General features: G+C 45.1%; 2 protein-coding genes across 10 annotated transcripts in view; one reads left to right on the top strand and one right to left on the bottom strand.

Annotated features, from left to right (window-relative positions):
• Window positions 1-16,829, top strand: part of Numb (NUMB endocytic adaptor protein) — a 114,105-nt gene extending 97,276 nt beyond the window's left edge. For 4 of the 9 annotated variants that reach the window (XM_051148813.1, XM_051148807.1, XM_051148821.1 and 1 more), the window contains 7 exons: window positions 2,264-2,338; window positions 4,817-4,957; window positions 8,689-8,893; window positions 9,519-9,812; window positions 11,430-11,579; window positions 13,596-13,742; window positions 14,651-16,829. In XM_051148813.1, coding sequence (XP_051004770.1) covers window positions 2,264-2,338; window positions 4,817-4,957; window positions 8,689-8,893; window positions 9,519-9,812; window positions 11,430-11,579; window positions 13,596-13,742; window positions 14,651-15,366 — 1,728 coding nt within the window. In that variant the 3' untranslated portion in view covers window positions 15,367-16,829. The remainder of the gene's footprint in view (window positions 1-2,263; window positions 2,339-4,816; window positions 4,958-8,688; window positions 8,894-9,518; window positions 9,813-11,429; window positions 11,580-13,595; window positions 13,743-14,650) is intronic. The other 5 variants (XM_051148840.1, XM_051148789.1, XM_051148797.1 and 2 more) reach the window with 2 other exon arrangements.
• Window positions 16,830-18,418: 1,589 nt separating this feature from the next.
• Window positions 18,419-20,393, bottom strand: part of Papln (papilin, proteoglycan like sulfated glycoprotein) — a 31,480-nt gene continuing 29,505 nt past the window's right edge. Inside the window, exon 27 of the mRNA XM_051148241.1 lies at window positions 18,419-18,878. Within this exon, the coding sequence (XP_051004198.1) occupies window positions 18,700-18,878 (179 nt within the window). The 3' untranslated portion in view covers window positions 18,419-18,699. The remainder of the gene's footprint in view (window positions 18,879-20,393) is intronic.

Below are 20,393 nucleotides of genomic sequence, written 5' to 3'. Positions count from 1 at the left end.
TCCCCTCCCTATACTGTGTAAAATCTTCTTTCCTATCTCAACCAAGATAGCTCAACCCTGGTTTTCTCCCACCTGGAATCTTGCTTGTTGATCTCTCTCTCTCTCACCTCATGTACACTGCTGCAAAGTGTTTCAGAATGCAAATCTAGGGGCTGGAGAGATGACTCAGTAATTAAGAGAGGAACCAAGTTCAGTCCTCAGTGCCCACACCAGGCAGTTCCCAGCCACCTATAACTACAGCTCCAGAGACTCCAGCACCACCTTCTAACATCCACAAACACATGCACAGACATAGATGTGATTAAAAATAAGAATTAATTTTTTAAAATGCAAATCTAGCACCGACGAAATAGCTCAGTGGGTAAAGGCTCTTGCTGCCAAGCCTGGTAACCTGAGTTTAATCTCCTGTTTTCCTCCAATAGAGGGAAAGAACTGACTCTGGCAAGTGGTCCTCGCTGCACACACTCACCAGATGTGATAATAAGACTAGAAATACAAATGATTTTTGTTGTGTTTAAATCTTTCAGTAGCTTTCAACTGCCATGGAATTAAGATCCAGGTCCCTAGAAGACACATAGGCCCTGCATGACGAGGCCTTCACCCTGCTTCTCCCCTGCTGCTTCTTGCCCAGTCTACTTTAAACTGTGCTGAAATATTTTACAGGTCCCAGGCTTTACCATTTTCCTCGCTGTGTTGGGCTACTGTCTTCTGTGTGTCATATCCGTGCCATTTCCCTGCCTCCCTAACCCTATCTTAGGACATCCGGAAGAACTCTCTTGGGTCTTAGTTCTACCTTCTGGGTATAGCTTTCCCCAGTCCCACAAATAGGTCTGTCTCTTTCTGCATTGTGTATCTTGTTTTCCACGCTTCTCTAGCACTTGTTACTGTGTTATTTATGTTTTCTTGAAGTAGCGCATTTCAGTGCTCTGGGAGGTCTTCGTGCATTGGCAGTGGCTAACAACTCACAGCCACTCATCTGCTACCACAGCCGGGAGTTCTGAGCTGGGGGACATGGAAAGGAGAATGGCAATTCTGTTATTCCTTGTCTTCCAGAAGCTGCTGCTCCAGATTTAGCACCAGATTCCATTTTGTCTGTACTTCTATGACAATCAGATATCCACTCCCAGCCTTTTGTCTATTTGTCTTAATTTGCTTATATCTATAGACAAGAAAGGACATTAAGTAATATTACATTCCTTTATAGAGGAAATAAATTATCAGCTTGTTCTCAGTGATTCTTGTTTGCCATCCAAAAGAAAGATCTTTTGAAGAAAAGATGGTAGTAGTGGTGCACGTCTTTAATCCCAGCACTAGGGAGGCAAAAGGAGGTGGATCCCTGTGAGTTCCAGGACAGCCTGGTCTACAGAGCGAGTTCTAGGACATTCAGGGCTACACAGAGAAACCCTGTCTCAAAAAAAAAAAAAAAAAAAAAACCCAACCCTTATCTTCTTTGTAGTTTTTAAATCTTTCTATGTCCTAAATGATTCCGTGTATTTAATATTAAATTTAAAAACCAAGCTAGGGCTGGAGCGATGGCTCAGCAGTTGCTGCATTCAGTTCCCAGCACCCACATGACTGTTCACAACCATCTATAACGGTTGTCTAATGGGATGTGATTCCCTTTTGTGGTGTGCAAATATACATTCAGACAAACATCCACAGACATAAAATACATACATAAATTTTCTTTAAAAAACTAAGCTAAATCAGTGTTAATCTTGAGGGAGTAAATAATCGTTTTTTTAAGGATTGCTCATAGAATAATGGCTGTTTCTTGCCACTTTAGCTGAAAATTTGAGGTGACCAAGGCTCGCGGCAGCTTTCAGAGGCTAATGTACTGATGGAGGTTTATCTGTTACCGCGGTGCCTGTAGACGCTCCTTGTGGTGTAACTCCTTATGTATTTAATATTACCTAACTCTTCCTTTTCTCAACTGATTTTTTTTTTTTAAGGGGTGAAGAATCTAGTTGTAAATTCTTTGCCCTTTTTGTTACCTTGTTTTAGTTTTGTCTATCCTTTTTCCCTTACTTAGTTTATCTTACACTTTTGTGTTGTGTTTCTGAAGTAATACCTTTGGCTTGTTTTTTCCTGAATGTCTCTGCAGTTTGGTTTGAGTTTTGGGCATCCGCCCTGAACTTGAATTTCCTCTCTCCTTGTGACTTTTTGGAAGACAGAAACCAGTATTTTCTGTAGAAGATGAGTTTTGTTTTCTTTTTAACATCATGTATGTATGTGTCTCCTCCCTCCCCTTATCTTTTAAAAGACGGGAAAGAAAGCAGTGAAGGCCGTTCTGTGGGTATCGGCAGATGGGCTCAGAGTTGTGGATGAAAAAACCAAGGTAAGAGTTTTGGGAGTTATAAATCTCTAATGATGAAATGTCATTAAGCTGTTGTGGTAGCTCTATAATATCCTGACAACTAGATAATCTGAGAAATTATGAAAAAGAAACAAATAAAAATTCTAGGGCTAGGCATAGTAGCACATGCCATGAAGCCCAGGATACAGGTGGCAGAGCCAAGAGGATCCCAGTGAGCCTTTTAAGAGACTGTTTTAATGTCCAGGAAACGAATTTAGGAACTCGTTTACTTAATGGAAAAAAAAAATCTCTTTTGTTCTACACAATATAGCATATTTCATGTACCCAGCATTAATGTTTACTGCTAAGATACGAGTTCTATTTTTGCTCTGTTTAATGTATTCAGCTCCTTGAATATAGAAAGTGATGTATCTTTTACTGTAATTTTTTAGATGACAGGTCATATCTTAAATTTGCATTTGTTCCTTAAAAATACATGTTTTAGGAAGTGATAAATGAATTAGCCAACGGAAAGCCCAAGTGAAGTGAAATCTTATTTTATTTTGTTCTGTTCTTTTTTGAGACAGGGTTTCTCTGTGTAGCCCTGGCTGTCCTGGACTCACTTTGTAGACCAGGCTGGCCTACTCACAGAGATCCTCCTACCTCTGCCTCCCTGAGTGCTGGGATTACAGGTGCGCACCACTGCGAACAGCTGTGAAGTAAAATTTTAAAAAGCACTAGAGATGAGATTTTACTTTAGGATTCAAACTATATTCTACGTAGCATTTTGTATTTAAGAGAGTGATCCTAAGTGCCAAGGACACATAAGAGCATTTAATCATTAATAAATTTTCTAGAGACCTAAAGTTGGGAAATGCTTTTTAACCAGAAGTTAATTTGGGAGTGGATAAAGTTGGGCAGATAAAAAACAGATGTGATGAACAATTTGTCTGATAATTTTTAAGAGGCTTAATACAGCTCCATTTCAGACCTTTTACCTTTTTTTTTTTAAGGTTCAAAATATTTATAGGCTTAAATTTAGCACATTTTTAAAGCAATGATGATTTTAAGTATCTTTTAAAACCTGTATCTTTTGGGTTTTGTTTTGTTTTTTGAGACAAAGTTTCTCTGTGTAGCCTTGGCTGTCCTGGAACTCACTCTGCAGACCAAGCCAGCCTCAAACTCACAGAGACTTGCCTGCCTCTCTCTGTGTGGATGCTGGGATTAAAGGCATGCGCCACCAATGCCCCGCAGCTTGTATCCTTTTAATACGTTTTTGATAAAATTTATTTTTGAAAAGGGGTCTTGCTGAGTTTGATCTAATAATTCCCCTGCCTCAGCCTCCCCTCCTCAGTCCTGGGATAACAGGTTTGTGCCACAGTACCAAGCAAATTTGTCATACTGTGGATATGTGTTTGTTTTTCACTGTACTTGGAAGTTGATTTGCCCCCTAGTGGCTGCTTGTAGCATCCACATTTATGAGTTTTGTTCTTTCCATGTTGACTGATAACAGTGACAAGTGGGTAGGGTGGGTGCGTGGGTGAAGACAGGGTCTCTATGTAGCCCAAGGCTCACCTGGAATTCATTATGCAACAGCCTAGTTTGGCCTTGAATTTGCATCAGTTCTCTTGGCCTAGCCTCCCAGGTGCTGGGATTGCAGGCTTGAGCCACCATGCACACTGCAGTTGGCAGCTTGTCACTATTGGATCCATTGTCCCATCTTTATATTTCATCTATTGTTAAGGACTAACATAGTGTTGGATTTAGTGCTTGAGACAAGACCATGCCACCATGATCTGTACAAAATATAGATACAGAAGTCTGGACTTCGGGGCCCTAACCTTTCTTTGAGTAAAAAACTATGTTATGGTGATAGGGTGACGCACGAATCTCTAGCACATGAAGAAACAGAAATACGATTCCTTCTCACAGAGAAAGCAGAGATCCAACCCCAAAATAATGTAGAAAAAACAGACAAAGCTTGTAAAGCTGCATTATAGCTGCACTGAGGGATGTGAAAGGAAGGTGTCACTATTGAGTAAGCAACTAGATAATCTCAAAAGCTGTGAAAAAGAAACAGAAATTCTAGGGCCAGGCGTGGTGGCCCACTCCATTGATCCCAGCACTCAGGAGGCAGAGCCAGGACAATCTCTGTGAGCTCAAGGCCAGCCTGGTCTATAACATGAGTGCCAGGACAGCCATAGCTAGACAGTGAGACATTGAAGAGAGAAAGGAAGGAAAGAAAGAAAGAAAAAGAAAAATCTACATATAAAAAATACAGTATGCATACTGTCAAATTGAAATGGCAAGTACTGTGGAAGAGCTCCAAACTAGGACCAGCTGTCACAGGTGCTTGAGACTATGGAGAGGAAGTATGCGAACCATTTGAGCAAAGTGACGCTTCCTGCAAAGTTGCAGCCTATGTAGGGTTTCTGCATTGCAAAATAGACATCCTATGCTGCTTCTGAGAGACCAGATCACCTCATAATCCTTCTCTTGCTTTGTGCTTCTGTTTTGAAGGACCTCATAGTTGACCAGACAATAGAAAAAGTTTCTTTCTGCGCCCCAGATAGGAACTTTGACAGAGCCTTTTCCTACATATGTCGTGATGGCACCACTCGGCGCTGGATCTGTCATTGCTTCATGGCTGTCAAAGACACGGTAAGTTGAACATGCTATCATGAGGATTCTAGCTGAGCTGCGCTCTGTGTCAGCCATGCAGTTTCCAGTACATTTTAATAAATATGTGGTGTTAAGGCTGCTCATACAGCCTTCTTTATGAGAGAGACTCTGGTTAGCCCATTCCCCGCACTGCAAAGGATGGGGTGGGGTTGGGAACATGGCACAGTACCATATTACCAACTTCAGTTGCGGGTTTTTGTTTTTGTTTTTTTAAGAATTGAGTTTTTAGCTGGACTGTGGTAGCACATACCTTTAGTCTCAGCACTCGAGAGGCAGAGGCAAGCAGATCTCTGTTAGTTCAAGACCAGCTTGGTCTACAGAGTGAGTTCCAGGACCCCCCAGAACTACACAGAGAAACCCTATCTTGAAAAAGGGAAAGAAAGCAAGCAGGCAAAGAAAGAATAGAGTTTGTGTTCTCTTCGTTAGCCTTGGATTGATCCCCTGCTTCTGCCTACCAAGTAACTGTATGTTTCATCATACGCACCTGTTGTTGACATTCTGAAGTGAATTTGCTTGCTAACACATCTAGGTAAAATATACTGACATCAAAGGTACTTATAAATTTATTCTGTAGCTAGGAGGCTGCTATAGATAAAATAACTGAATCAGAATATGTTTTAAATTAATTAAAAGATTGAACCAGGGGCAAAGAGTGGCTCAGTGGTTAAGAGCAAGTGCTGCTCTCACAGGAAACCCCAGGTTGATTCCCCGTCCTCGTATAGAAAGGATCAAGACCTCCTGTAGTAGCTCCGCCTCCAGAGGGCCCCATGCCTCTGGCCTGTCTAGATACCTACACTTCATGCACTTAAACACAAAAGAGAAAGGAAGGAAGGATTGAAAAATGATATAAATTAATTTTATTTTATCTATTTTATTTTGAGATAAAGTTTCTCACTCGATAGCCCAAACTGACTTTAACCTTGTTTTTCCACCTCAGCCCTACTGAGTGCTGAAATTACAGGCATGGGGCATTGTACCTGCGTGGGGATTTCTTTATGTCTGTTTGCTTCTTTGTGGTGCTAGAGGTCAAACCCAGGGCTTATACATGCTACGCAACTGTTCTCCCACTAAGTTTCACCCTGTACCGTGCATTGGGTTATGTTTTGTTTTGAGACATGGTCTCATGTATCATGCAGCAGAGTCTTGCATTCACTGTTTAACCCAGGCAGGCCATGATCTTGATTCTACCTCCCAAATGCTGAGAGTGTGGGTGTGCTTGTTATTTGTGTTTTTAAAAACAAATCCAGGAGATATATCTTAGTTACTTTTCTGTTGCTGTGATATACACCATAGCCAAGACAACTTACAAAGGAAAGCCATAAGTTGGCTTGTGTTTCCAAAAGTTGGAGTCCCTCGCGGCACAGCAACAGAACAGCTGAGAGCTCGCCACAACCAAAGGCCAAAGACAGCAAAGGCCTGAGTCCTTTGAAACCTCCAAGCTTGCCCCCAATGACACAGTCACACCTCCCAGTCCTTCCCAAACAGTTAGACCTACTGCTGACCACGCATTCAAATATATGAGCCTACCAGGCCGTTCTCACTCAAACTACCACAAGACCAAGTGTGGTGGCACACACCTGTCACCCCATCCCAGCACTTGGGAGTTAGAGGCAAGAGGATCAGGAGTTAGGATCATCCTTAGTTAACACAGCAAGTTTGAGGCCAGCCTAGGCTACATGTGATCCTGTCTTGAAAACAACAAAAAACTAGTCAAAGATGAAAAGTATTCAGTTTCTTAAAAACCATAAAAGTATTAAACATACCCAGGAGAGATGGACCTGAGAGCATCTTTGCCTTATAACAGCTACGCTTAGATTCACATGGGCCTAAGAGCTTCAGTACCCACGCACCCCAGTCTACTCCCCTTTCATGATCGAACATCTTGACCTTCACCATCTTCCTAGAGTTAGAATGAGTCTGCCCGTGTCAGTGTGCAGCCAGAGGTCCACAGTTAAATAATATCTTACACACAGGGAGCTCTTTAACCATCACTTCCCCTTCCCATAGCGAGTGTTAGCAGGTAAAAGCCCAGTGACTGGCGTGTTCACAGCTGCCTACACAGTCTGATTTTGAGATTCACACACACACACACACACACACACACACACACACACACACACACACAAATGTTCCCAGAGAACCCTGTGAATAATATCAGTAGTTTTATACCCATTCTTAACTATTTTTATTCTATAGGACATGATTGGAAACTAGAATAGCCTAACAAAAAGCAACCCACTGGGGTGCTTAACTCTGGGTCACTGACTGCATCTATCAAATAATGATTGATTTATGTAAGTTCCATTCTCTTGCCACATACAGGCAGTCTCATGTCTAAGTAGGGCACAACTGCAAACCTGTCTGCACTTTGCCTGTGTGTTGTCGGGAGGTGCAGTTGTGAATGAGAGAACTAGAAGATAGGGGAGGTTAATGCTGCCAGCATTAGAAAAGGGAGACCAGAGCAAAGCTCTCCTTACTTGACTCCCTTTTTTATCTGTCTGTAGTCTATTTCTCTGTGTAGCCCTGGCTGTCCTGGAACTCACTCTGTAGACCAGGCAGACCTCTAACTCACAAAGATCTGCCTGTCTCTGCCAGGATCGCAGGCCTGCACCACTGGGCCCAGCACTTGAGTCCCTTTTAGCCTGGAGTTGTTAAAATTTGTAAACCTTCCTGTTGTTTTATTTGAAAATCTTTGATCATTCTATTTTACCAATAAAGACTCAGGAGCCAGCTGAGCAGTGGTGAAAAACCTGCTGGCTCAGAGAAGCAGAGAAAGCACCCAGCTGAACTTCCTACTCAGCTTGAATCCCACTGGAGAAGGCCTAAAAAGGCTCACTAGTTTAGCTGACAACCCATGAGGAAAAGGCCAAAAAACTCAAGGTCAAGGGCTTGTTAGTTCAAAGCCCCAAAAACTAAAGGCCAAGGAGCTGAGGAGCTCAAGAGCTAGCGAGCTAAGCTAAAGAAGTGCCAAAGACCAACAAAGACCCTTCTGCATGCTGTCTTAAATACCCCTCACTCAAAGTCCCTCCTACTCCTTAATCCCTGTCAGCTGGATTCTTGCTCTGCCTCTTGACCTAGGGTTAACTTTATTAAATCCTGTGTGCAGATAGCTCTTGGATTAAAGGTGTGTGCTAGGGCTGAGCCACACCCTAATCACCTGTTTACAGTAAACCGAAAGTTCTTGCATTAAAGGTATGTTAGGGCTCAACCACAATTCAATCTCAGGGATGACAATGGGATCAAAGATAGTTTTTTACAGTTCATAATCTCATGGATCACATTGAGATCAATACCCTGTAACACCCTCCACCCTGATATATTAGTGATGTAGTCAAGCTCCTGAAATTCCTGCCTCCCAATGGTTTCTTAGAAATGTCTAGTAAATATTCCTGTTAGTCCCCTGTTAAAAAGCAACTAGTGGGCTGGAAAAATAAAGAGCATGTATTGCTTTTGGAGAGAACCCCTGAGTTTGGTCCCCAGGACCCATATTAAGCACCTCACAACCTCCTGAAACTTCAGCTCCACGGAGATCCAACACCTCTGGCCTCTGAGAGTACACTTAAAATCTAAAGGAAAATTGGAGGCTTGAATGTAAAGAAAGTTTGTTTGTCATGGCTTTGTTAATTTTAAACTGGAATTTCCAACAGCTGTATTTGTATGTACTTGTTGTGTGTGCCTTTCACGGTGCTTTGAAAACCTGTTCTCTGCAGGGGGAGAGACTGAGCCATGCCGTGGGCTGTGCTTTTGCGGCCTGTCTGGAGCGTAAGCAGAAGCGCGAGAAGGAGTGCGGAGTCACTGCTACGTTTGATGCCAGCAGAACCACTTTTACAAGAGAAGGATCATTCCGAGTCACAACTGCCACTGAACAAGCAGAGAGAGAGGAGATCATGAAACAATTGCAAGATGCCAAGAAAGGTAGAGCGTGTTCTGCTGTGTTGTGTTCATTTCGTGCAGATTTTCCCTACAGCTTTTTATTTGAAGCTATCAGAGACATATGTCCTTGGGAACCCTTGGGATTGAAGGTAAAGTGCAGTAATAGAGCATTCCTAACATCCCCGCCACACCATACACTAACAGAGAGAGCCCTTAGCAACATATGAAGGCCTTAAGGGCAGAAGTAAAAACCTTACAAAAGTGCTTCCTTTAGAGTGATTTAAAAGCCATGCATGCTTTCCATTATAGTAAGTTTCTCTGGGGAAGATGAGAGAACAGTTCAAGAAACTGCAGAGATGCATCCCTTGCTCCCTGCCCATCCTAGATAGATTTGGTGCTATGAGACACAAATACCATCAGAGACAACCATCTTGGAGGAAAAAGCACAAGCCCCAGGGTTTAGGGTTAGAAGGGAACACTGGCTCTGATGCTGGAGTTAGTGACACAGTACTGGTTAGGGTATTGCCTTAACCCGAGTGCTTCAGTCACAAAAGCCTGTGGCTTTGGGGGTTTTGCATGTGCCTTTGTGTGTATGATGTGAGTGCTTAAGTGTTAATGTTCTTACATTTGTATGAGATCTAAGCTCCTTTTCTTTGGTTTTCTTGAGCTGAGACAGACAAGACAGTTGTTGGTCCATCAGTGGCTCCTGGTCACACTGCTCCATCTCCATCCTCTCCCACCTCTCCCACTCTGGATGCCACTGCCTCTTTAGAGACGAACAATCCTCATGCTATCCCACGCCGCCATGCACCAATTGAACAGCTTGCTCGCCAAGGCTCCTTCCGGGGATTTCCTGCTCTTAGCCAGAAGATGTCACCCTTCAAACGCCAGCTCTCCCTGCGCATCAATGAGTTGCCTTCCACTATGCAGAGGAAGACTGACTTCCCAATAAAAACCGCAGGTAATGTGCTCAAGCTCTGAGGCCCTATCACCTTCAGTGACAACACAGGTCCCTTTCTGAATCTGCTGTATGTCTGTCATTTCATAGGAGAGCAGAGGCCGGCCATGAATAATTAATTTCTTTTCCATAAGTAGTTGACAGAGCCACGATGGAATTTCTTGCCTGAGCCACAAGGTCTATGGTTTGTCCTGGTGTAGATGTACTCTCTTAGCCAGGCTATTTCCAAACAGCCAGAGTTCCAAATTTCCATTCTTACTGTGCTACATAGGACCCCAGAGAATCAGATAGGCTTTAGAGACATTTATAGGTTAGTGGCAGCAGTGTCAAAGGACAGAAGAAATTGGTAAGTGTTCTTATGTTTGTGGAAGGTTAACATCATAGGGAAGAAAAATTCTAAATGTCTCTCATGCAAACCTAAGGTCCGTTGTCCATCAGAAGCAGGCGATTGCCAACTTATTAATAACTTCTGTGTGTCTTGTGCTCAACTGTGCTCTGTCTGTATCATATGACCTACAGCTAAAATGTTAGGTCATGTTGGTACTTTTATTGGCCCTAACATAGTTCCCTTGGAAACATGTCACGCTATCTCCATAGCTGAACAGGAGGAAGCTCTGGTTCAGTAGGCGAAGACAGAACTGTGAGTTAGGTGACCGTGGGAAGTCTTTTCAAACCCTCAAAACAGAAGGTTCCAGGTGCTTCAAGTACCTCGTTGTAGTCCTCCTCTGGGGCAGATGGGGGGGCAGAACCTTTCTCTCTTCACAGATGAGCAAAGGTCCAGTATGCATGACTTCTTTGCTCAGTAATAAGGAAGTGTTCTCAGAGTTTACACACACAGGATCTCAAACTTGCTTGGACCCAAACTCTGTGGGTGAAAGCAGTCTTCCTGCTTGGCTTTCCAGAATTATTAGCATTAAGGAGAGTCTTTAGCATCCTATATTTCAGTTCACTTTTCTTTGCCATCACAGTTCCTATACTAGAATCTTTAAAGATGGTGACAGTGCCAAGTGATAGTGGCACACGCCTTTAGTCCCAATCCTTGGGGAGGCAGAGGTAGGCCAGTCTCTGAGTTTAAGGCCAACTTGTCTACAGAGTGAGTTCCAAGACAGCCAGAGATACACAAAGAAGATCTTTGTCTTGAAGTGTTCCTACCCCACCCCCCACCCCCCCACCCCCGAAGCCAAAATAGAAAGAAAATGAGAGATCTGACGTGTCCTAATTCATTCAGGGAAAAGCTTTTATATCTAGACTTAACCCTGTTTTTCTGATGGGCTTGTTTGACAGCTCTAGAACTTGTTTGGGTCAGAGCTTCTAGGAATGGCTGAAAGGCAAATGGGTTATAGAGATCTTCCAGAAAGACCCAGCAATACAAACATCTTCACATTAAACAAATCAACCACCAAATTCCCAACAATGTCACAAGAAGAAATAAAGAAATGTAGGGATGAGTCACTGTTGGTTTCTGAAATTGATGTGTTCACCGTTTAATTTCCTGAGGTTGATTGTGTAGCCTGACAGTTGAGAACTGTCCTTCTGCAAGGAAAGAGATAAGGTGAAAAATATCAGCTTACACTGTTCTGTCATATTTCAGGGGTCTTCCATTTTCTGTTTGCCTTGCAGTGCCAGAGGTAGAAGGAGAAGCAGAGAGCATCAGCTCCCTGTGCTCACAGATCACCAGTGCCTTCAGCACACCCTCTGAGGACCCCTTCTCCTCTGCCCCAATGACCAAACCAGGGACACTGGTAGCACCACAGTCTCCTGTCTTACAAGGTTAGTGACCTCTCCTTGGGTTTTCTCTTTAAAACTAATACTGTTAGCATGCTGCTTGTGAACCAGAAGTTGGCATCCCGAGCTGCCATTGTCCCTCATGTCCCAGTCCACTGTGTCTCTGGGCTTTGCTCCCCATCTTGTCTTCTAAGTTGTCCACGTTCATCGTTTGGCATGTATACCTGTCTGCTCCTCCACGTAACAGTTTACATTGCCTCAGTCCCCTGCTTTATGTGCTCCTTGACTTAAGGGTCAGCCAGCCAGCTCTACAAACCAGCAGCTGTCAGGATTGGTTCAGGCTCTGTGCCATCTAGGTGGCAATTCTCCACCACCAACAATTTTGCCCCCTCAGGGAAAATTTGGCATTTACTGTATGGAAACATTTCAGGAGGGGACGTTATTATAGCATCTAAAATGCTGCCAAGCATCGTACAGCATGTAAGACAGCACCCACAGCAAAGATTTAACCATTCCAAAATGTCAGTGGTGTTAGCGTTGAGACCTGGACTCGCCTCCTGTGTGCTGAGAGGGGTTCTGTAACACGTATCCTAAAATTGGCCTTTGCCACAAGAGTGACTGCAGGGTGGCAGTTGTCGGTCTCCCCGCCTCCCCACAAGATGCTAAATTAAATACCTAACTCACAGTCGGTAAATCACTGGCTCCTGACATGAAGCTCCGGTTCTTGCCCGTTCCCATTTCTTTTGAGAGTGTGGAGAAGGGCTGCCCTTCAAGACAGGCATAAATGCTCATAATCACGTGTGCTTCACATCATCACACAGCTGTCTTTTCCTAACAGACACTGAGAGTATTAGACAAACTAAGCTTGATATATTGAGCACCTAACAATGCATGCCCCAGTGGAAAACGCTCTCAAGTTGTCTTATTTAATCCTCAGAGAGCTCTTTGAGGAAGCCATTACAAAGAAAAGGAAGCTCAAAGAGCCTAAGTGAATTGCGCAAGCTGTACAGCTGGATTTAAACTGAGGTCATCCTGAGCCCCACAGCCTTCTCTGCTTACAGGGCACCAGGTATAGAACCCAGGAGAGCAGTCCTCCATCTTTAAGGGGCTTCCAGTCTACAGCTGAAGTAGTTTTGTCGTTGTTTTATAGGCCCACCCTGGTAAACAATACCACCACCCTAAGTGTGGTTGTCCAGCCCTAAAAAGGGAGAGTCCATGAGAAATATGGTGGAAAGCTAGAAAACAGACTAGAAACTGATGAAGGAGTAAAAGGAAATGAGGGAAGTAAGATCAGCACTCTGGATATTAATGAACCCTACACAGGGGGAAAGAGATAGAAAATTAATTTTGTAGTAAATGACAAATGTATTAAAGTAAATGAAAACACATACCATTTGGTTTATAACCTGTAGTATAGACATACTATAGACAAAATATTAAGTAGAAAAATCTGGAAATAAAAAATTTATAAGTTTTAAATAATTTTATTACTATAACAATAATTGTTACTAATCCCTCAGGGTGCCTAGCTTATAAATTAAACTTTATCCTAGGTTCGAATGTATAGGTAAAAACTGAGTATTATCTGGGAACTTATTATCCCCCAATCCTAAACTTAGGAGACTTTTGAGAGAATTAAATTTGGCAATGTAAAATATTGTTAGCTTGGTGCCCAGAACATACTAAGAATATATTACATTTAACCCATTATTATCGTTGGCTTGCTTTGATCTTTTGTAAAAGTGTAGGACAAAATGCTTTATCTACTTAACTATGCCAAAGTCTAGTTACATGGATAGTCATGTTCAATTTAATTTGAAATTGTATTTATTAGGCTTCATTTCCTCTTATATACATATTTTCATAGAGCAGTCATTTGACAGTGTCTTTTAGTCAAAAGGTGTGTGTATCCACTGCAGGGCAGCATGGTCATCCAGGACCAACTATCTTGTCTTGTCTGTTCCACCAGTATTGTGCATTGGCCTGACTGACCCATCTCCATGGGTAGCTTGGACACCCTGCATGAATTAACTCCATCCATATTGTCTGCTCCCATTGTAGCTAATGGCACTGACTCAGCCTTCCATGTGCTTGCTGCTAAGCCAGCCAGTACCGCTCTAGCAGCTGTAGCAATGCCTGTGCGTGAAACCAACCCTTGGGCCCATGCCCCTGATGCTGCTAACAAGGAAATTGCAGCCATACATCCGGGTAAGGTGGCCACAGATGTTGAAGTGGACTGTGAAAGCAGGTTCTAACATTGGCCCGCTACCTGAGTGAGGACTACAAAAATATATTCCTTCTTAGAAGTGGCTATGAGGAAAGGCTAGAAAACTTGGGAATAAAAGGATTATATAGATATTCTCAGGACTGTGGAACCTGGCTACATAGAATTTTGATATGCCACCTTTCCCTGCCCCACCCCAGAAAACCTTTTCACTGGATTTTTAGCAGCACACACAGCTGCCTAATGGATGAAGGTATGCTGAATGACAAATCCATCAAAAGGACCACAAAGGACACTTCCTTTTTTTTTTTTTCTTCTCCCCTTAGTTTTTTGAGACAGGGTTTCTCTCTGTTATCTTGGCTGTCCTGGGCTCACTTTGTAGACCAGGCTGGCCTCAAACTCACAGCGATCCACCTGCCTCTGCTTCCCAAGTGCTGGGATTAAAGGCGTGTGCCACCACTTCCAGCTTATGTGGGGGGTTTTCGTTTTAATTTTCATTCATGGTTTTGGTTTTGAGTTTTTAGAACAGATCCTTGTTCTGTAGCCTTAAACTCAGGGTCTGCCTGCCCCAAGCTCCTTGACCCACAGAGTAGTGTAAGCCAGTTCCTCTACTGTGGCTGCACCATGGCAACAAGACAGGTTTTTGACACCAGTCAGCTGCCTGGGTTCAGGGCATTTGAGCCTCAATATGCCTTAAGATAACAGCATGTTCTAGCAGGTTCTACTTATCACTAAAAATAAGAGCTCCTAGGCCGGTGACATGTCAGCCCCTCTACCAGAACCACAAGTGTCCTGTCATGGGCATGCTCCACAGTTTAGGATCATTCACTTAGCCAAGGTTACCAAGTGAGAAAGGCCTCTAACTCCCCCTTCTCTATCTTCTTGGTTCTAGGGGCTGAGTGGGCTCAGCCTTCTGGCGCTGCCTCTCCAGGTCTCTTGCAGGCTGGTCACAGACGCACTCCCTCTGAAGCTGACCGCTGGCTAGAAGAAGTGTCAAAGAGCGTGCGGGCCCAGCAGCCACAGGCCTCAGCTGCCCCTCTGCAGCCCATTCTCCAGCCGCCTCCACCCACTGCCATTGCCCCTCCAGCACCACCTTTCCAAGGAAATGCATTCCTCACCTCTCAGCCTGTGCCCGTGGGTGTGGTCCCACCCCTGCAGCCAGCCTTTGTCCCTGCCCAGTCCTACCCTGTGGCCAATGGGATGCCCTATCCAGCCTCTAATGTACCTGTAGTGGGCATCACTCCATCCCAGATGGTAGCCAATGTGTTTGGCACAGCAGGCCATCCTCAGGCCACTCATCCCCATCAGTCACCAGGCCTGGCCAAACAACAGACATTCCCTCAATATGAGACAAGTAGTGCTACCACCAGTCCCTTCTTTAAGCCTCCTGCTCAGCACCTCAATGGTTCTGCAGCTTTCAATGGTGTAGATGATGGCAGGCTGGCCTTGGGAAGCAGGCATGCAGAGGCCCCTCCCGGTACCTGCCCAGTGGATCCTTTCGAAGCCCAGTGGGCGGCATTAGAAAGCAAGTCCAAGCAGCGTACAAATCCCTCCCCTACCAACCCTTTCTCCAGTGACTTACAGAAGACGTTTGAAATAGAACTTTAGGCAATCTCTGTGACATGTGTGTTTTCTGTACTTAGGCAAGGGCAGGGGGTGGAGGGCAGAGGAGCAAAGGAGACTTTGCTTTCCTGATCAGTACACTTTTCACTAATCCCAAAGGTCCCAAGGAGCAAGTCCAAGCACAGTAAGTGAGGGGTGGTGGCCACAGAAGTGAGGAAAGCATTGCTGAAGAGGACTGCCCTGCAGCTAGGCTAGAGAAATCACGGACACGTTGCCTCTGGCCCCTCCTCTTTCCTACCCTTACCAATCTCTGGCAACAGAGAGGCAGAGTATCTGAAGAGGAATCTGTATTCAAAGCACATCTACTGGAACATAAAATATAACAGGAAGCAAAAACAATCTCCCTTTATTTTTCGGGCCAGTCACCAGTTTCTCCCAGTACTGGCCTGTCTTAGCTCGATGGAGAACAGTGTGACTTGTGCTCAGGCTGGGAAGCAAGGCAGGGTTCACAGGAGGCCACAGCAGAGCTGTATTCTGAGGATAAAGCTGAGCTTCCATTTTGAGTAACAGAATAAATATTATAAATATATATATATATATCAAAAAAGCCAAAATCTTTATTTTTATGCACCTAGAATATTTTAAATAGTTCAATATTAAAAAGTTGTATGAGTTGTAAGTAATCTTGCCAAATGTGAGCGCATTAGTTGTAAGAAATTGTACATAAGATTGATTTATCATTGATGCCTATTGAAGTAAAAAAAGAGGAAGGGTTAGAAGTTGTAGGCAGGAGCCCTGGCTTGTTTGTGGTCATTCATTGTAACTAGCACATTGCAACAACAATCCTTCTGATGACCAGCACTGTCACTAGGTTGTAGTTTTAAATCAAAGAGCAGTGTTGTCCTGGCTTTCCCTACGGGGAAACTCCGATGTGATCATCTTATAGAGAATGTGTGTCGTTGCAGTTTCCTTATGTTAACCCTTTAGCACTAAGGTGACAGTGACAAAATCCTCTCCAGAAATGGGAATGCAGGCTGTTGTGTTGGTTTGTAATATGAGTCTTAATGGGTTCTGTTCTTGAATTTTGTTCCCGTAAGTTTTACAGGGGTGAGGATTCTGGTTTTATCCATTCTGTGTGTCTGTGTCCCCTTCCGACCCACTATGAACAGATCATCCCATGCCAGTTGTAGCTACTTGACCTCGGGTAACAGTGTGAGATCCCATCTCATTTTTACTTTTGAACGTTGGCCTTACAATCAAATGTAAGTTATATATACATATATATATATATATATTTGTACTGATGAGAATTTATAATCTGCTTTAACAAAAATAAATGTTCGTGGTAGAAGCTTTTGCCCTTGAAGGGCTATTCTTATTTGCAAATGAGTCTATAGTTCTGTTTTTTACCTAATTCTCTCTTCACTGCTGATTTCCCACTTGGGACTGTAATTTTTATTGGGACTAGTGTACCTGTAGATGTCATGGGTGTGCCTGTGACACTTTATCTGCAGCAACAGCGTAACTACACCTAGAAGCCAGAGACTGCTAGCCCTAGCCCAGGGGTGTGGTGCTGCTGGACACGTTCTCACTAGGGAGCCCTGGCTGGCCTTGAACTCAGCTGTGTCCTAAGTGCTGGGATTAAAAATATGTGTCACCATGCCTGACAGAGCACTGCTTCTCAGCCTTAGTTATAGATTCAGATTTCCTGAGGTGTAGCTTAGTGGAATGCTCAGCACACATGTGCATGCATACACACACCTAATACCAGCCTGTTCACAAGGCCAATTAAATCAGAATTTCAGTGGGAAGTTTACTTTAGATCTTGAAGGGTTTGTTTTCTGCTCTCTATATGGAATAAGGGTCTAGGGTAGTTCACCCCTTACCTCTCAGCCTAGCCCCCTACTTCTTCCTGCAAACAGCTGGCACCCAGATGTTTCTCAGCTCCTAAACAGGCGGTGCCTCTTCTCTTTTTGAACAAGATGGCTTGAGATGGCACTCAGACATAAAGCTTGGTTTTTCAGCTGACGTCAGAATTTTGGTCCCATAACCACCTTTGTTAGCAGAGTCTTCTAGAGAATTATGCAGGTTCAAGTGGGGAGAGCTCATTGAGTCCAGGCCTCTTCCTTGAGCATTAAGAAGTCAGAGATTCTAGAAGATGAAGGATGGCTTCCTGCAGCTCAGACTATTAAATCCCTCCCTGATTGTCACATTGCACCCACATCCTGCTAATGCTGGGGTGGGTTGTTTACTTTGAGACAAGGTTTCCCTCTGTGGCTCGGCTGGCTCACACTGTGGTAGCCCTCTTCAGCCTCCCAAGCACTGGGGTTATAGGTGTGCACCACCATTCCCAGCTACTGTTCTGCAGACTTTTACAGTTGTGTGTGCACACACATGTATGTCGCAGATGGGACAGTGGCCTGAATTAGTTCTGCCATCCACCAGTGTGGTTGCAGGAAACACACTCAACTCATCAGGCTTGGCAGCAGGTGCCTTTGCCACTGCACCATCTCACCAGTCCCCGATGCTGCTCTCACCTTAGTCTTATTTTTCTCTACAGCAAATATTTTGCTCCACAGAGTCCCACTTAAGGAAGCATGGCTCTGTGCTGCTCAGAGCAGGCCAGTGAGCTGTGTAAAGGAGTGAACCTTCCCAGCCTGTGGGGCAACCCCAGGAGATAGTACCCCTGCAGCGTGGGTCTTTCTCAGCTTTTTCACACTCAGATTATAAGGCTGTGTGGCTTTTTCATGCTGCATGCCTCCATTGAGACTTTGTGGTTCTAGTCTACCTTGCTGAGAGCTTACCCAGGCCTTACACTGAGCTCCACACACTGCCTAGATGACAAGCTGAGTGACAGTTGGCCATCTGACTGCAGTTTCCACTCCCCTTAGCATCGCATTCCTCCCACCCAGCTTGCTCTGCAGTGTGGTGAGCGGATCCTCTGCACACATTGAGCATCCCTCACCCAAAATCAAATGCACTTTGAAGCCCAGGCATTGCTGAAGGCTGATGGGACATGTGGTGTTTCAAGATTCAGACACTTTAGGTGAGGGATGCTCAATTAGTAAAGTCTACACATATTTAAATGCTTCTTTGGTCCCAAGCATGGATAAAGGGTCCTCAACGCAGCAGGAACTATAGAGGGAAGGTGTAAAGGAGCAGTTCCGTGTAGGCAGGTTCCTCCTCTTCATGGCAGCCTGTGCTCATGCCAGACAGACCCTGCTGAGTACTACAAGGGAGGCCGGCACTGGCAGCTGCTGGGGCTTAGCCCTGGGTTTCTGAGAGGGCCAGTGTCTGAAAGATGACCCCCTCTGTGGGCCATATCTTACCATCCCTTCTCCCCAGCAAACCATCCAGAACTGGCGCCACAGCTAGCCTTCATCCCTGCTGCCAGGCGGGCTGAGCATTCGGCTGGAAGCGGGCACAGCTGGCACAGCAGAAGCTGGAGTAGTAGTCATTGCCGCAGAGCTGGGCCTGCAGGATCAGAGCACAGTTGGCCAGCTCAGGCTGGTCGATGCACTCCCTGCCCAGGTCCCTGGACTGAGCGGCGGCCGGTGCTGCAGAACAACAGAAGAGGAAAAGGGCTGAGGCAGCCATCGTGCCACGGCTGCTCACCTGCTCCACACATGCTCCACCACACGAGAAGGCATCATGGCTCCCAGCCCTTGCACTTCTCCTGTGATTCTTACCTGTGGCTCCAGCCCCATGCACAGCCCTACTGGCCAGAGCTGGAGAGCCACATGACGGCCATGTTGGCCCAGATTAGGAGGAAGGATTAGGGTCAGTCCTAGGAGAGCAGGAAGTCGGCAAGAGCCACTGGCCTCTTCTTGTTGCTGATGGATTTCCCCAGCCTCCCCAACTTGCCTCTGTGCCCTGTGCTCCCATCTCTCCTGGTTTCCACCTGAGAAAGTAACGGATCTTCAATGCTACACTGAGAACAGAGCCCGTGTGCCATCCTCAACCTTCCCAGGAGTTTGTTGTAACTGTCAGTTTCATACCACTGCCTCGTCCCTCTCTGATGGCTCTGTGCAGCACTGGCCCACTGTGCCTACGGCGGGCATACAGGGTTGAGTATCATCCCCCTAGCCTTCAGAAAAGACACCATGAAAAGACAGGGCCACCGGAGTGCCCTCCAGAAGGTTTGCCACTCTTACCAGCATAACCAGAGGACTGGCTCCCTGCGTCTGTGTGGTAGCAAACTCGTGTGCTGGTTGGTTGGTTTGTTTTTCAAAATCTAAAACTTTAATTTCAATTATCAGCTATGGCACCCCAAGCTATCATGGTATGTACTCCACACAGTGGGTAAGACTATTACCTCCCAGCTGGGTATGGTGGCACATGCCTTTAATCCCAGCACTTGAGAGGCAGAGGCAGGTAGATCTCTCTTGAGTTCAAGGCTATCTGAGGTCCCAGGCGCTGCTTAGGGAGCATCAGTCTCACAAAGCAAAGCAACATTTCAACACCTGCAGCCTCTGGCCAGTTCCCACACTCCCCAGCCAGGAAGCCAGCCAGCCCTGCCTCCAGTGAGCCAGCCCTCCCCTCCTGGGGTGGCACTGCAACACTGCTTGTCATGAATGTTCAAGCAGACCAGGCAGTTGGTGCCCTGTTACCTCCAAGCCCAGGACCCACCTCAGCTCTGTGAGAAGTGTCTGCTTGGCCGGAGGCTCTGACCTATTGCTCTGTCCCTCCCTGAAACACTTAAGACCTGTGGAGAGCAGAGTGAATCCCTCCTGCCCTAGCCCTGTCACTCAAACACAGAGCTCCTGCAAGTTTGAACATTAAACAGGCATGTGTCACCAGTTCTGAGATGTAGCTTAGTAATGCAGACGTCTAAGGAGGCAGAGGCAGGGAGAGTCAAGTTGAGATCAGTCCTGGCTACATAGCAAGCTCAAGGCCAGCCTGGGCTACATAGGTAAGTAAAACCAGGAGTCAAAGAGCCTGGATTTGATTCCTAGCTGGCCACGAATCTGCCGTGTATGTGATAGGAACATCGCTGAAGCTCTCTGGGTACCTGTCTCATGATTAAAGGATGAGGGTGACCCCACCCTCTGTTACATGCCTAGATGGTCAAA

The sequence above is a fragment of the Acomys russatus genome, chromosome 1 (assembly GCF_903995435.1).
Source record: "Acomys russatus chromosome 1, mAcoRus1.1, whole genome shotgun sequence".
Lineage (NCBI taxonomy): Eukaryota > Metazoa > Chordata > Mammalia > Rodentia > Muridae > Acomys > Acomys russatus.
This window is presented reverse-complemented; position numbering and strand designations above follow the sequence as displayed.